This window comes from Myotis myotis, unplaced genomic scaffold (genome assembly GCF_014108235.1).
Source record: "Myotis myotis isolate mMyoMyo1 unplaced genomic scaffold, mMyoMyo1.p scaffold_m19_p_24, whole genome shotgun sequence".
Lineage (NCBI taxonomy): Eukaryota > Metazoa > Chordata > Mammalia > Chiroptera > Vespertilionidae > Myotis > Myotis myotis.
Genome location: NW_023416329.1, coordinates 4440076 through 4456438, shown reverse-complemented (window position 1 = coordinate 4456438; position 16363 = coordinate 4440076). Strand labels below are relative to the sequence as shown.

Here is a 16363-nt window from a genome sequence, read left to right as displayed (position 1 = left end):
GAGTGTGCACGTGGTCTGGAGGAGTGAGTGTGCATGTGGCCTGGAGGGGTGAATGTGCACGTGGTCTGGAGGAGTGAGTGTGCATGTGGCCTGGAGGGGTGAATGTGCACGTGGTCTGGAGGAGTGAGTGTGCACGTGGTCTGGAGGGGTGAATGTGCACGTGGTCTGGAGGGGTGAGTGTACACGTGGTCTGGAGGGGTGAGTGTGCACGTGGTCTGGAGGAGTGAGTGTGCACGTGGTCTGGAGGGTTGAATGTGCACGTGGTCTGGAGGGGTGAATGTGCACGTGGTCGGGAGGAGGTCAGTGTGCACGTGGTCGGGAGGAGGTCAGTGTGCACGTGGTCTGGAGGAGGTCAGAGTGCACGTGGTTCGGAGGAGCGCGGTTCTGGGCTGAAAGGAGGCGTACCCACTTCCACAGCAGTTGCCCAGGAGCCCTGTGCCCTCTGCTCCAGTGACAACCATTCCGAGGTAACCGCTTGTCGCTCAGTCATCATGAGCAGGTGAGCTGCAGGGGAACCCACCAGCCCCAGGAATGGCGGGAGGTCTGAGTGTCTGCAGCCGTGGCTGAGGCACAGCAGGCCTAGTGCTGGGGGACAAGGCAGTTGGGGTGGAAATGGAGGGAGGTTGAGCAGACATTTGGGTATTTTCCAGTAGGAGACAAAGTTTCTCACAGGACCTGTTCTCGGGTGACTTGTTTATTTTGGGGGTGTCCCCTGTTTGGATTGAAGATATAATAGATAGATAGTGCAGAAATGTCCACATGTTCTTTGTTCTTTATGGCCTTAAACCAAAAGAAGTAGCTACGGGTTTTGCTTTTTCATGTAGTACTGGAGGGCCCAATGCATGAAATTCCTGCAAGGGCCTTAGCCCCGACCAGCTGCCCCCACGGCCGGGGGCCTCTGCCACCTCTGCCGCCTCTGCCAACTCTGCCGCCTCTGCTGTGGTCCCCGCCCACTGCAGCTTTGTCCAGAAGGAAGGACGTTTGGTCTAATTAGCATATTACGCTTTTATTATTATAGATTTCTGTCCTAGAATCTGCAAGCTTGATACGTCCCCAGAGACTGAGGTGAGCTGTTCTCTTTGGGGTGAATTTCAAGATCACTTTTCTCTTTTAAATATTTTTTTTCTGTTTTCTTTTTTTAATTGACTTTTAGAAAGAGCGGAAGGGAGAGAGAGAGATAGAAACATCGACGAGAAACATTGACTGGCTGCCTCCTGCACACCCTGCACTGGGGATCAAGCCCACAACCTGGGCATGTGCGTGGGTCGATGCTCAACCACTGAGCCACACCAGCTGGGCCCAAGGTCACTTTTGAAATGAGGTGAAGATTTGATCTGTAGAGGGCCCACACCTCTCCAATAAGTGCAAAATAATGTTTCACTAGTGATGGTAATTTTTTTGCAATTAATGATACTTTCGGAAGACGTTCGTTGTCCCTGTCGCTGCCAAGGCATGTCTGCCCCCGTGTTTGTTCCCCACACTCAGGGTTGGCAGGTCACTGCTGTGCCTCTGTTGTGTGCAGTTAATAGATTAGCTGCCTCTTCCCATCACCGGGACATCAGGGTCCCGTTGCCTCCACATGCCCTCACCGCCTCTGTCCCTGTCGCCGCAGCCAGGCACTTCTGGTTGTGTGTTGTCTCTGCTCTTCAGTAATCCCTCCATCTCCCTTTTGGCCCCTGCTCCCACACAGTGGGGGCCTCACAGCCTGTATGCCTTCTCCATCCTGCCTGCTATCCCTGTGATGGCCACACGTGTCCTGCGCGGACACTGATCTGGCCTGGTCCCTCCCAGGACATGCAGGTCTTGTTCTAAACCAGAGGGCAGCTGGGTGGGGATGGGAGGGAGCCTGAGGGCTCCCTGTGGAAGGCAGGCTCCAGGAGCCATGTGGTCTTTGCCGTCACTGAGGGTTTAGATGGACCAGTTTTAGGCACTGAGCCTGAGGCCTGGCTCGGCCCTCTCACCAGGAAGCACAACCTCCGGGGTGCACAAGAGTGACCTGGCCATGCCGTTCATTTTTGGCTTCTGCTGTTAGGGCATCAGCAGCTTCGAGTCCCCAGACGTCATGGAAAAATCACCCTCCGTGGGCCGTCAGCCAGCCACCCCCAGACTCAGATGCGCCGGGAAGTGGAGCCGCTCCTCTCGGTGACAGAGCTGTGTTGGGAGCGATTGGCACAGGCTCACTCCTGCAGTCGTGTCAGCTTCCCATCTAACCCACACAGCACAGTCCAGTGAGCCAAACTGCTGTTTGACTTAGGATCATCTAAGTCCTCTAAATGTGAGGAGTCCACCAAGCAAGTGGCAGTGTGTTGCCTAGAAGCACCTGGGGGCAAAGATGGAAGTATGACGTAGAGTGAGAGGGGACTTGGTCACTGGATCTCAGAGTGCTGCCACCGGGAACCAACGTTTCAAGTTTCAGTGGAAGAAATGAAAGAATTCCTTTTTCTCCGGAGACATGGAAGAGAGAATTAGGGATGAGATTAAGTAAGCATTGAGTGCTACTTCTTAATTAAACAAGCACACATCATGATATTTAAAGTGTCAACAGGTCCGGATGCTCAAAGGGAACACATTGACAACTGGAGTGTAATTTAAACACCACGTAAAACAATTCTTCATTGTACCTACGCTCATTCCGACAGCCACGGTCTGGGCATTGGAGGGACTGAAAATGCAAACCGAGCAGATGTGTAATCTGCCCGATTGATTCCCACTCTCCCGGGCCCCAGCCTCACAGTCTAGGGGAGGAGACGTGTGTAGATGTGGGGATAGATCTGATAGGCAGAGTCGAGGTGGCTAATAAAAACGAGAGTGCAAGGGGGCCACACACGAAGGTCACTCTGGCGTGGGAGTAAGAGAGAGACAGGATATTCTTGGGGAGTAAGAGAGGACAGGATATGACCGTGCACCTGGGAGGCTGTGGGCTTCTGCTGGGGCTTCAGGTGACAGTGAGGGGCCATGCTGTATCAGGAGACCAAATAGCCTGAGCAAAGGTGTGGGCTGGGGAGGAGAGGAGTTTGCAAATGATTTGATGGCGTTGGGTGCATGTTTGTGGTCGGCCTGGGCCAGGGTGGACAGTGATGAAAGGAACGGTTGGCATGTGGGCCTGGCCAGGGAGTTACTCCCGAGACTGTGCTGGGTTCTCCCTGCCTGCATCCTCACACCGACAGCACTCGGAGCGCCAGAGTTCCTTTGGATAGAAGAATGAATGCGTGAGCTAAACCCTTCGGTAGAATGCTGTTTTAATTAATAGCAACAAGGAGTGGGAGGTGATAGCAAGGAAAAATACAGACCGATCCTGGAGTCGGCCAGTATTTGGAGAGGGCCAGTTACCAAGCCCTAAGTTTCAAAGTTCCTTAACGGCTGTTCGGGGACGCGCGGCCTGTATTCTGTAGCTGATTGCGTGTCTAACAGCCTTGTTGCCGTGGGAAGTCTGTTAATATGTCTTATGTTTGCTCTTTGGGTTTGTGTTTTAGAATTTGTCTTAGAGTGAATGCAAAAGGAGAGAAGGACTTGAAATAGACAGCGCTCCGGCGTTTCCGTTCCTCATCGCTGCCCATCAGAGCGGCCGGCCGTCCTCACTCACAGGCTTTGTTCGAGCCCCAGGAGACTCGGCCTCTGGCCTGCGTCTCAGAGGCGCGGGAGGGAGCCCAGGCACCAGGCAAACCTCTGCGCCGGAGCAGGGTCTGTCCCGGCCGCGGCTGCCTTCCCTGGGATGCCGTCCCAGCTACACATAGTGGGGCAGCCACATGCAGTTCTTCCTTGGGAACCATCACTGAATAAGAAGGGCCAGTGAACTGAGAATATCAAGTTTTAAAATTTGGAGCAAAGTTTTTGACTCTATTTTATTTAAGGGTCTTTCCTTGTGCATATTTCATACCACCAACCTCTTCCGGTGCCTGTAGATTTTTCTCTCCCATTGATCTGTGGAAAATGCTGCCTGGGGAAACTGAGGCAGGGTGGTGTCTGCTCTCCAGATTTGCACACCCTGAGTGCAACGTAGCAAGGTCTACCGCAGGGGCCCGGCCTTCCCTTCTCCTTTGAACATGAAGAGCTAAGGAAACCTCTGCGTGAGGTTTGAGGGCTCCCTCCCCCCATTCTGTAGGAAACTGAGAACTCCGAGGCCATAAACTCAGTCACACCAGACCCAAAGCATCAGGGCCCAGGCCAGGCCGTCATTGGGAAGCGGCCTCGGTGGCCTGTGAGCAGGGCTGCCAGGGGAGGGGCTGGCGGGGAGGATGGGGCTCCATCTCCCAGAATGTGATGACGTTGTGGCCCAGCACCTCGACCCACAACACGGCACAATGCTCACTCCGTTCATTCCTTCTTTTATTTATTTTTTATTTTTTAAAATATATTTTATTGGTTTTTCTACAGAGAGGAAGGGAGAGGGATAGAGGGTTAGAAACATTGATGAGAGAAAAACATCAATCAGCTGCCTCCTGCACACCCCCTACTGGGTACATGCCCACAACCAAGGTACATGCTCCTGACCGGAATCAAACCTGGGACCCTTCAATCTACAGGCTGATGCTCTATCCACTGAACCAAACTGGTCAGGGCTCATTCCTTCTTTTAAAGAAACTCTGACTTGTTCCGGGCCAGGAAGGAGTCGAGGGAGTGAAGAAAGCACAGCCCCTTCCCTTCAGCTGAGAGGCAGGTAAGGAACAAGAGAACCTGGTCAGCGGGGAGGCGGCGGGAAGTATCAGAGGCCCTTGGAGGAAGGCCTCTGGACTCAGAGCCTCCGGCCCCGCTTGAGGCAGCACCTGGCAGACACACCATCCTCAGACTCCCTGCGGAGGCGTTGCTGTTGAAGGGCCCGTCTGGGTCCTTTGTAAACACACTTGTGAGATTGGCTTAGTCCTGAGGTTTGTTCTTGGTCTTGTTTTCCTGGATTAAATTGAAGAGGTTGGTTTAGTTTCCAGTCCTGGACCCTGCCCTAGGCCGGAAGGGAGATTGGGGCGCAGGCCTGACTCCTCAAGACTTGAATTCCCTCCCCCGCGTCTCTGTGGACTGGACACCCACTTTTCACTAGGAGTGTGTGTGCGAGCGGGGCTTCTCCGCACGGGGCGGCCCCGGATCAGGGATCAGACTTCGGGGAAGGTGTGCCCCTCCACGCGATGCTGAGCTCTCCCCGGATTGGATTTCTCGCACCAGAAGCTCAGCGTGACGCCTGGAAATCTCCGTGTTACAGGAGTCCCAGTGAATCCTCCTACCACTGGATTCTAGGACGTGGGGCTCTGAGCAGTATGTGAAGGCACGGCCTGTACAGTCAAGGCCTGGGGATCTGGAGAGCACTTACCAGCCGGCGCCGAGACAGAGCCACATGGAGGCGTGCCTGCCCTGCCCCCCCCCCCCCCCCCCCCGCCCCAAGGTCTCCCCCAGCGCATCCTCTGCCCCTGTGGCAGCATCCTCTGCCTGTGCCAGGGCCCCTGCACACCCTTTCCACCAACGCCTGCATCCTGCGAGGCTTTCTGTGTGGGAAGGTGCCGCGTACTCTGATGTAACCTGTAGATGCCATGTAAACGTCTCTAGTGGTAGGACCCTTCATTACAGGAACAGGTGGGAGAGAGCACAGGAGAGGGGCCTCTGAACCTCGTCAGCCATCTGTCCAATGGGAGCTTCAGTCCCTCCCGCAGGTCTGGGAAGGCGTCAGTGTCCTCACGGAGCCGAGCCCAGGAAGGGGCCGGACAACGGGACTGTCGCCTCAGCCTGTGAAACTCCCCCGGGGGAGTCGGCATCCTGTTCCGCTTCGGAGCGAAGGCTCCTGTTGCACAGCGCAGAGCGATGGCTTCCCTCACGGGGCTGCTGCCTCCAGACGCCAGCAGATAGGATCTGGGTGTCTCGGGGCCTCTGCCCTGCATTCTCCCAGGCTGTTTGATCCTGAGCCACTTTCAAGCAGTTCTTTCCAAAGGACCAAGGCCCGGTGTCTGTCACAGCATGTCCTGCTCTCGGGGAGGGCCCAGGACGGCCTGCAGCTCAGTCACCTGGGCCCCCCGCCCCGGAGGGCAGGGTGCTGTGCCCCTGGGTGCCAGGACTGCAGGGAATGACAGAGCGGTCCGTAGACCAGTGATGATGACCTTCTGAGTGCTCTTCACTCCCCTCTCCACCCTGAGCCCGTGCACTTCATACACGGGTGTAGGAGTCACACAAAACCAAGTGGCCACTCTGTTCCTGGTAAAGCTGCTTTGAGGAAAGGGCTTGATGCTGAGGCCAAATGGCTCCCTTCTGCTCCCCTGACCTGTCGCACTACGTCCTCCCCGCCTTGCGCAGCTGCACCCGTCGAGCGAGGTGGGCCACTGCTTGTCCGCTACCAAGCCCTGCCGCCATGTCAGCCTGGCTGGATCCCCTCCCCCTCCCCTCCGTGTGCTCTCGTGGTGTGTGGACTCAGACAGGTGGCTTGACAATGGACCAAGATGGTTATGCGGAACCTTGGGAAAATCTTGGAGACTCTGCTGAGTTTATGTGAAGATTTTCTTTCTTGGAACAGATAAGATTCCGGCCATGGTGTTGATCAGTTGCTCTGCGAACCCATAAGGCAGCTGCACTGGGGAGGTGCACCCAGAACCCCTGCTCCGAGTCCCAGCTCGCTGGCCCTTGCAGCACCTGTCCCCACACGCCAGCGAGGGGGTCCGGGCCCCCTGTCCCATGTAAGGCAAAGGGAATTAAAGTTGGACTAAATCAGGGGTCCATAATTATTGAAAAGAAAAAAAGAAAAAAGATGAATAAGCAAAGATCTGAAGGCACTTGGCTTTGCTGGAATGGTCACAGCCTGTTCGGGCTGCAGACAGTGAGCCACATGACAGGGAGCTCCGTCCATGGCCATTTGAACAGCGGGGGAGTCACACTCGAGGCCGACAGCACGGGGCAGGCAGGCGTAGGTGTGGGAATTAGAGGGGGATAAACTGAACGTCCCCGCCTTGGAGACCCGGTGTCCTTGTGGACACAGAGGGCTCGCGAGGTCTCAGGCGCTGTTCTGAGCATGTCACATGTACTGATCCCTGTGCTACCCACACTTACCCTGAGGTGGGGGCTCCTGGTCATCCCTGCATAACAAATGAGGAACTGAGGCACCGGCAGTTAAGTGACTTGCCCAAAGTCACACAACCAGCAAATGGCAACTTAACCCAGTTTCAACCCAGTCTACGTCTGTTCATCTTGAACTTTAAATGCGTGTGATTCACCAGGGACTCTGGGTTGAAAGCAGGTGCTGTCCAGCAGATCTGGGCTGGCACTCGAGTGGTCCTGCACTCCCGACCAGCCCCATGGCACCCGCTGCTTGTCCTGGAGCCACTCGCAGTGGGGAGGCTCTGGTGTGGTGGGCTCACCTGGTGCTGGCAACGTAAGCATAAAGTGGTTCTCAACCTTCCTAATGCCGCGACCCTTTAATACAGTTCCTCATGTTGTGGTGACCCCCAACCACAAAATTATTTTCGTTGCTACTTCATAACTGTAATGTTGCTACTGTTACGAATCGTAATGTAAATATCTGATATGCAGGGTGTATTTTCAGGGGTCGCGACCCACAGGTTGAGAACCACTGATAGGAGCTGCTTCTCTTTCTCATTTCTGTACTGTGTTCATTCAGACTCTTTGTGGTTAGCCTGGCCCTGGTTAATTAGGTGAAGCTGTGAAAACCCATGCACGCTAATTCAGGAGAGAGGAGGGGTAATTTAAGAGCACCGAGCTCCAGAGGCAAGGACAGCAAAGAACACATCAGCCCTCTGGGGATGCAAGGTGCCGTCAAGATCCAGCCTTTCAGCCCCGTAGGCCTCTCACTCCCTCCGTTCCTGTGCAGGGTCTGTCTTCATTCTGTTCTGCTTGCCCGTTTTCCACACACAGTTGCCTGCCCCAAAGTCCACGATTTCTTCCAGTCCGAGGGTCCACAGCAACCATATGCACGCTTTCTTAGTTTAAATTCTTGAAGGGCGGGATCTGATTGTTTGCTCTCACAGTCAGCGAGTGCAGACGCTGTGAGTGGAGCAATGAGGCAAGAAGGATGGTAGACAGATTGTCTGACATGTCTAATACCGTGCAGGACCAAGTACCCACTGAGTCCACGCCTGGGTGCCTCCTTGGTGGGGCCATTAGAAGGAAATAGATTGTTTATTTACTCGGCCTCTGCCAGCTGCCAGGCGTGTGCCCAGGGATGGGGATATGCAGGTGGAGATACGGCTCTGGTCAGGGAATTCAGGTTCTAATGGGAAAGGAGTTCTTCTCCAGAACTATAGGCTAACTTACAGCAGACCCGGCCCTCCTCTGAGAACAATTAGAAAAGCGGGGAAAAGCTGCATTTTAGCTTTGCTAATTACATATTTATATTCCGTAAATACATTTGTATTACATAATTACACATTATCTCTGTGTACATATATCTCAGCTACCCTTATTGTTCTCTGAAAGACAACATAGATAGATGATAGATGATAGATAGATGATAGATAGATAGATGATAGGTGATAGCTATATGATAGATAGATGATACATTCTTTTTATTCAGGTCCTAGATCTCTTCTCCAGAGCTCTTCAGTTTGGTGGCCATGGACCACATATGCTATATAAAGTTAAGTTAATGGAAACGAAATACAGTCACAAATTCTGCTTCTCTGCCAGGTGGACTGTGTGTGCAGCACAGGGACACCATGTCCATCACCTTGGAAAATTCTATTGGACAATATTTCAGTTCCCTGGCACCTTGCATTTTTTGGTTGGGTTAATTTTTAGATTTTTATTTCAGACTAGAGGCCCAATGCATGAAATTTGTGCAAGAGTAGGCCTTCCTTCCCCCAGCTGCTTGCACCGGCTTCCCTCTGGCACCTGGGACCCGGGCTTCCCTGGCAGCCCCGGCTTCATCTGGTCATCCGGAAGGTCATCCAGAAGGATGTCTGGTCTAAGTAGCATATTATGCTTTTATTATTATAGATAGAATTACCCCTGTGTATGGGACTTTCTGTGGTTCAGACTCCTTAATTTAGTATGATGTTCAGATTTAATAGTGTGACTCAGCTCCGTTCCCATGCCTGTCCAGAGCAGGCCCAGTGAAGTCAGCGGCCGAAAGCAAACAGGGCAACTCAATCCAACACCAGGTCCTGCTGCTCCGTGGGTGTCCTGCATGGAAGACGGTGCTCAGAGCCCGGAGCCCAGTCACCACGTGACCTTGGGCTTCTCTATCTTGAGATGCCAAATGGTAAAAGCAATACTGTATTGGTTCTTGGAATACCCACTGGGGAATCTGTTTTGCGAGAATATGGGGCAGTGGGACTTCTACTGAACTGCATCCCAGCTTTGGCGTTTATTGGCTTTTAAACAGACAACATCTCTCAGTGGTTACGCGCGAGCCCTGGCACCTCTCTATGGCCCGTGCGTCGTGGCCGGTAACTGTGGTTCTGCACAGGCGAAGATGACTATGTAAAGGTCCGGGGTGCCGTCCGGCCTGGTTTCGGGCTTCGGGGCAGGCCGGGCCCATAGCTGCTCTGCTCACACTGTGCTGTGTCGTTTTGTCTTGCAGTGATTCCCCTCAAAGCTTCTGAAGACTCATCCTTTGGGAAGACGGGGACGTGGGCATTTTTTGCAGGTAAAGCTTGCGTTCTGTTTTGTTATAAGATCTACTGCACCTTAAGGTGAGAGGGAAGGAATAGAACAGGAAGAAAGGACCCTAACTTCTTAGATTTGCCACAATATCACGTTGTTTTCTCGCCCTAAACTTACTCAAGAGTAGGATGGGAATTCTGGTGGTGCCAAGGGTTTAGGAACGTGGAGGTGGAAGCTCCAGGCTGCATCGTTTGGGGCTTTGTTTTGCTTCAGAATTCCTACTCTCATGTGATATTGGGGAAGGATCTTCAGGCAAAACAAAAAATGGCAGATACGTCCACTGCGACTAGTTCTTTCTCAGGTTCATAGGAGCCTGGGATCTGCAAACAGCTTGAAATCTGAAGCAAGTGCTTTTTGACCCATTTGGAGTCGCAGGGGTCGTTGGAAGCACTGATGCCTGCACCCGATTTGCAGAGGTTCTGACGAGCGGGAAGGGCTTGAGAGCACAGCTGCTTCCCGCACAGCCAGGCCTTCGAGCAGTGGCTCCCGAACTGGTCGCAGACCCGCAGCCCACACCAGCGTCCCCGGGAGCCCTCATGGATGCCCTTTGGCGGGCACTGCCCTCGCTCACAGCACCAGGAACTCGGGGGTTCTGAGGCAGCTCCACCTGGAGCCTTGGGGCAGGGCCTGAGCAGGAGGCAGCTGGGCCTCCCCAGGGACAGTGGCCAACAGGTGGATATGGTGTTGGTGCCACAACTAGCATTTTGGTGCTACTGGCATCTCTTGGGCAGAGGCCAAGGATGCTGCCAAACAGCCTACAGTGCCCAGGCCGGCTTCCCGCAGCAAAGAATTTTCCGCCCCTAACGCCACGCCTGCCAAGGCTGAGGAACCGGGCCTCGAAGGCAGGAAAGCCACAGCAGTGACCACAGAGCTGAGGACGTTGACCATAAGCACTGAGGTACTGTGCCTGTCAGCTCCCAGGCAGGGCCTCTGTCAGCATTAACCCGAGTCCTGCTAAGAGCTGGTTGGGACTTGGCGAGGGGCCACTCACGTGCGGCAGGCACGGATAGATGGGAGTGACCGTGTCACAAGGATCCCAGGAGAGTGTGCCCTGGGGCCTCACCATCCCCTTCAGGTAGCTCACCAGGTGTGCTGGGAGCAAAGCTTGCCCTGGGGGAAGCAGTGGGAGCGAGATACAAGCAGTGGGTCAGGCCGGGGTTTTTCTCTCTCTCCCTCTCCCTCTAAAGTCGATAACGACTTTTTTCAGAAGCACTTTTCCTTTTGGGAAAGTGCAGCCATAATTGTGCGCCTTGCTTGCCAACCGTAGGTGTCACTCAGGTGGGCCATTAGGGTGACTGTTGCCTTTCGGAGTCACAGATACTGTTTCCCTGGTTGCGCTTCGCTCCAACAGTGATGCTTTGTTCCCCGCTCTGCTTCTGCATGTTTGTAGCCGCCTTTTTCTTTATTTATGACCACCAGCCAAATAATCTCCGATTTCCTCCCTTAGCCTTTCACTCAGTGAAGGTCTGTTCATTAGCAAACGTGAAAGTGACTTGGCTCCTCGGAAGATGAGGCAGCAGGAAAAGCGGTCGACTTTCGCCAGCTTCTATGGCCAGGACGGTGATGGGTGGGAGGCCTGGGAGGCCCTAAGGCAGGTCGCTGGCCGCGGAGACAGAGGGAGCCCGCTCTACCACCAGGTCACAGTCTCCTGGGGGTCTGGGAGTAGTAACGCAGACTCCATGCCCCCCTGAGAATCTGATTACATGTTCAGGAAGAGATCAGAGAATGTGCAGTGTCAGGGCTCCCGCTGTTTCCAGGACGGGGACGATGTACTTGGAAGGACTGTAGCGTGTAGTCCCCAGCGCCTTGCAGCGCGATCAGCATCTCTAAGATACTCTGCGGGTAATAGCGCTTTGCAGTCCACGTGTGGCTACAGAGTGTCAGGGTTACTCTCGGCTTAGCTCTATGCAGTGCAGGCAGCCCAGCAGGCCCTCTCTTCTCGGCACAGAAACAGAGGCCCGCTGGGAAAGGCGGCCTTGGCCTTCCCACCCTGAGGAATGCCGCAGGCAGCTGTTTCCATGGCACCTTCCCCTGGGATTTCGGCATCCGTTTCTCTGGGCTTTGCTTTTTTAACCCAGGCGCAGCGTTGGCGAGGTCAGGGGTACAGTTGCAATTCCCCGGCGCCTGATCCCAGGCCTTTGCCCTTTTGTTCCTGGATGGGAGAGCTACAGTGGGGCCTACCGGCGGCCATCCATCCTCCGGGGCTTGGCGGGGCCTGGCTGTGCACCCGCAGCACAAAAAGGCATTGTCAGGCCTCTCACGAGATGCTGTTGCTCAGATTTCACAGGCTGGGCAAACAGTGGCAGAGTACACAGCCCCCTCCACAGAGCTGCCATCTCCCCGGCCTTGGCGTTGGCTCTGGAAATGGAGAGGACTGGCATCCACTTCCCAGATTCAGTGGTTCGGGAGAGTTGGGTTCCTTGCCTGAGCTGAGGGGTGCTGGGCCACCAGGTTTCAAAGCAGCTCTGAATACCCAGGCAGCCTCGGGTTGCCCAGCAACAGGTGCTGTCTGCCTTCTGGGGGCCACTCTGCAGGCCTGTGTGGCCTGGCTTTCTGGGAGGACGGGAGCGGGCATGCAACCCTGTGCACCATTTCAGCCTCCCTACGGGGCGATCATCTCTCCAGCCTGCTGTCCCCACCATCTGCTTCAGGGAGGCCTGGGCCGGGGCCGTGTTCTGCATGGTGGCTTGCAATTGAGCCTAAAAATAGCACTGGTGACTCTGGAAGTGCAATGGCAGAAGGCAAAAATGCAGATGAATTTGGGGAATGTAACAGGGTTTTTGGAATTATTTGAGGGTGCAGGTCAATGGGGTACCTTGACAGCAAATCCCAGATGTAGTGAAGCCACAGGTGTTTTGCTCAGTTTGGAGCTGAAGGCTGGGATTCAGTCTGGACAAGCATTGTTTAGCCTGGGCTGTTCTAAGACCTCTGAGCAGCCTCTGTAGCCAGGGAGGTGTTTCCGTAAGGGTTGAAGGAGTGGGGCCGGCAGGCCAGCCTGAGCGCACTGCCTGGGCCCGAGCGGCCTGCCTGCCCGGTCACAGCTTTGCCCCAGCTGCCCTGGGACCCGTGGCAACTGTGGCCTGGCTCACAGGGCTCAGGGCTGGGTCTTGGTTCGCATAGTCTTTATGCAGCAGGAGGAAAGCTTGGAACAGAGGAAAACATGAGAACTTTGGGATGATGGCTGCTGCCCAACCTGGGGAAGCTCAGTGTTTTGGCTTCTCTCCTCCTGCGAGGCCACATGTTTTAAGGTGCACACAGCTTCAAGGGCACACTAGTGTGCAGGCGGTCACCGGAGCCTGTGCGGCCTCACCGGCTGCTGGTGCCTGCTGGCCGGAGGGCATGTGTGCTTGGCGGGTAGCGGAGCCTTCCAGGCTGGCCTGATGTTTTATGATCTGTATCTGTAGCTGCCTGTGGAGAGCCCCCATTGTGCCATGTTGAGGAGGCTGTGATCTGAAACCCTAACATGGGCCTCTTGGAGCCCCTCGCCTCCTGCCAGAGCAGAGTGGCCACAGATGTCTACCGTATGCTCTGGGGACACGGTGGTACTGTCTCACTGTGGCCTTGTCCTTCCGTGGTTTCTGCAGTCCCAGAACCAAGGGCAGAGTTCAGATGCAGAGGTGGGCTGTGCATGGGGGTGCCTGCTCCAGCAGCACACAGTAGGACAGCTTCTCTCCATCTGAGAATGACACTGAGACCACATTTTCCTTGCTTTCTGGTCCAGGGGCCACCTCTCCAGAATCCCTATGAGGCAGATGTGTCCACCTGGCCCACATCTGTCTGCCTGGCACTGTGCCCACACTGTTCCCCATCCCTTTGTCCCAGACTCGGCTCTGCAGCCTGTTCCCAGTGAGTCTGCTCCATGGTGTAAAATCCAAGACTGTGCCCTGGTCAGTGTGGCTCAGTTGGGCATACTAGAGGCAACCAATCAATGTTTCTCTCTCCCATTGATGTCTTTCTCCCTCCCTCCCTCCCTCCCTCCCTCCCTCCCTCCCTCCCTCCTCCCTCCCTCCCTCCTTCCTTCCTTCCTTCCTTCCTTCCTTCCTTCCTTCCTTCCTTCCTTCCTTCCTTCCTTCCTCTCCCGTTCTCTCTCTCTCCCTCTCTCCCTCTCTCTCTCTCTCTCTCTCTCTCCCTCCCTCCCTCCCTCCCTCCCTCCCTCCCTCCCTCTCTCCCTCCCTCCCTTCTTCCTTCTCTAAAACCCCGGGTAAGGATGAACAACCAAAAACCAGCCAGGACTGTGACATGACCCCGCACTCTGGCCGGCCGCATCCTGTCCAGCTTCCTGCCCGGGACCTCTGCTCTGTCCCTCGGGGCCTCATTATTTTAAATGGAGGCCACGCCTCCCTCCTCACTGGCCACTCCGGATGCTCCACCATATTAACCACAGAGCCACCCATCGGAGCTGCTTTAATTTTGGTCACAGGAGGGAGTTTTCTCTGTTCTGCCTCAAACTCCTCACACACCCCTGAACTCCTGACCCCTGTAACCTGCTCTGCGCCCCCATCCCCTGCGTAGCTTCCCCGGGACCCGGGACTGGACGGTCCCAGTGGCTTCGTGGTGGGGAAGCCAGCGGGCGTTTTCCTGCACCTAGTGCTCTGCAGGAGTTCGTGGCCTCTGGAGCTCTCACCCAGCCTTCTGCCCTGTGGCTGACTCCCCACCTTCCATGCCTCCCCCAGCCCCACTCCCTCTGTGAGACGCTGCCTGTGCCTTCTGCCCCTGCTTCCTGAGGCGTCCGCGGTGCTCCCTTCACCTGCCACCTTGGCCTGCTGCGTCTCCATGGTGGTGCCCAGGCTCTAGCTCCCGGGAGCAGGACCCATCACCCTAGAGAAGCCACTGAGCCTGCTCCTGCGGGCGCCCCTGGCTCCTGGCCGACCGCACTGGGCTTCCCTGGGGCCAGCTGCCAGGGAGAGCCGAGAGGAAGCCGGGAGCCGGAGTCCGTCTCGTTCTCCCTCCGTCTGTCACATTGACCATGAGCCCCACCTGTCCCCCAGGCCGGCCCAGCACGCTTGCCTTTTCCGTGCAAGCCCTGACCGGACTACTTCTCCTGGTCCCAAGGGCTTTCCAAAGGCGGATTTCTGTCGACTAGCAATTTTTCTTCTAGGAACTTAATCTGAACAACATAATGTGAGAGAGAGGTGTGTTACAATATAAGCTTATAAATGTCCATCATAGAATCATTTACTTTAATGTACTGTCAGAAACACTTTTAGCAGCCAATAAGAAGATTCAATCAAATCATGTATGAGAAACTTTTATCACATTTTTAAAAGCAGTTCAGAATCATCTTTTTAAAATATGTTTTTTTTTTAAAATATATTTTATTGATTTTTTACAGAGAGGAAGGGAGAGGGATAGAGAGTTAGAAACATCGATGAGAAGGAAACATCGATCAGCTGCCTCCTGCACACCTCCTATTGGGGATGTGCCTGCAACCCAGGTACATGCCCTTGACCAGAATCGAACCTGGGACGTGTGCCCCTGGCTCCTGGGCATACTAGAGGCAACCAATCAATGTTTCTTTAACAGGCTGACGCTCTATCCACTGATCCAAACCGGTTAGGGCTAAAAATATGTTTTTATTGATTTTAGAGAGAAGGGAAGGGGGAGGGAGGGAGAGAGAAACATGGATGTGAGATAGAAACACCAATTAGTTGCCTCCTGCATGCCCCCCAACTGGGGATGGAGCCCACACCAGGCATGTGCCCCAACCTGGAATCAAACCAGTGACCTTTTGGTGCATGGGATGATGCTCAACCAACTGAGCCACACTGGCTCGGCCAGAATCGTTTTTTGAAGAGAGGTTAATGAGAAAATGAGATTAATCAAAAAGCAAGGTATGAAACTACATGATGTTAACTTACAAATATGCACATACAAATAAAGTACCCGCATGCTAGCAGTCTTCTCTCGGGGTGATGGAGACGGAATACTTCGTTTCTCTGTCTCTATATATTTATTTTCTCCACATATTTTTGCATTTTCTGTGTTATTTTAAAGATGACTCAGGCAGAGTTGCAGTCCTCTGGGAAGCCGCTCTCGCCCAGCTGGGCCCGCCCCCCTCTGCCTGCCTTGTCCTGGGCACACAGCCCTCCTGGTGCGGGTGCCGTGCAGCCTCTCTCGGGAGCACACTCTGCATGCTCCTTGTTATGCCCCAGGTGCCCAGGAGCGTGCTGACCTTGCCCACGGTGCCTGTCCTGCTGGAGAGATTTATGTCAGCAGAGAAACATTGGTGCTAAGTTTAAATATTTCCCAAGTCAGCCATCTGCAGCATTTTGCTGCAAAGAAGATTAAAATAAAGCTTTTGGCTTCCTTTTCCCTTTCTGAGCATTTTATCCATCAGACTGGTGATAAAGTTGGTCATTGGACTCTAAGAAATGGATGCATTTTCATGTAGAAATCCCATCCCCTAAAGGGATGGTGTTAGGAGGTAGAACCTTGTGGTGATGAGGCCGTGGGGATGGAGTAAGAGGCGGACCCTGAGAGCCTGCTTGCTGCTTGTTCCCCCGTTGAGGACACCAAGAGAGGGTGCTTCTAACCAGGAGGAGGGCTCTTCCCAGACCCCAGACCCACCAGCACCTTGATCTTCTAGAAATAAATGTTTGTTGTTTAGGCCACCAGCATGTCTTGTTATAGTAGCCCAAACTGGCTAAGGCATATATGAACATGGTTTAACTCTTTCAACTTAACCTTTATTTTTGAGAAAATTGTAGATTAGCCTGTATTTCTAAGAAATAATACAGAGATAGATGCTTTGTATTGGTTTGTACTCTTTGCCTGA

General features: G+C 54.2%; 1 protein-coding gene across 2 annotated transcripts in view; it reads left to right on the top strand.

Annotated features, from left to right (window-relative positions):
• The window catches only part of VSTM4 (V-set and transmembrane domain containing 4), a 100104-nt gene that overhangs the window by 20927 nt on the left and 62814 nt on the right, over positions 1-16363 (top strand). For both annotated transcript variants that reach the window (XM_036356046.1, XM_036356044.1), the window contains exon 3: positions 9506-9571. In XM_036356046.1, coding sequence (XP_036211939.1) covers positions 9506-9571 — 66 coding nt within the window. The remainder of the gene's footprint in view (positions 1-9505; positions 9572-16363) is intronic.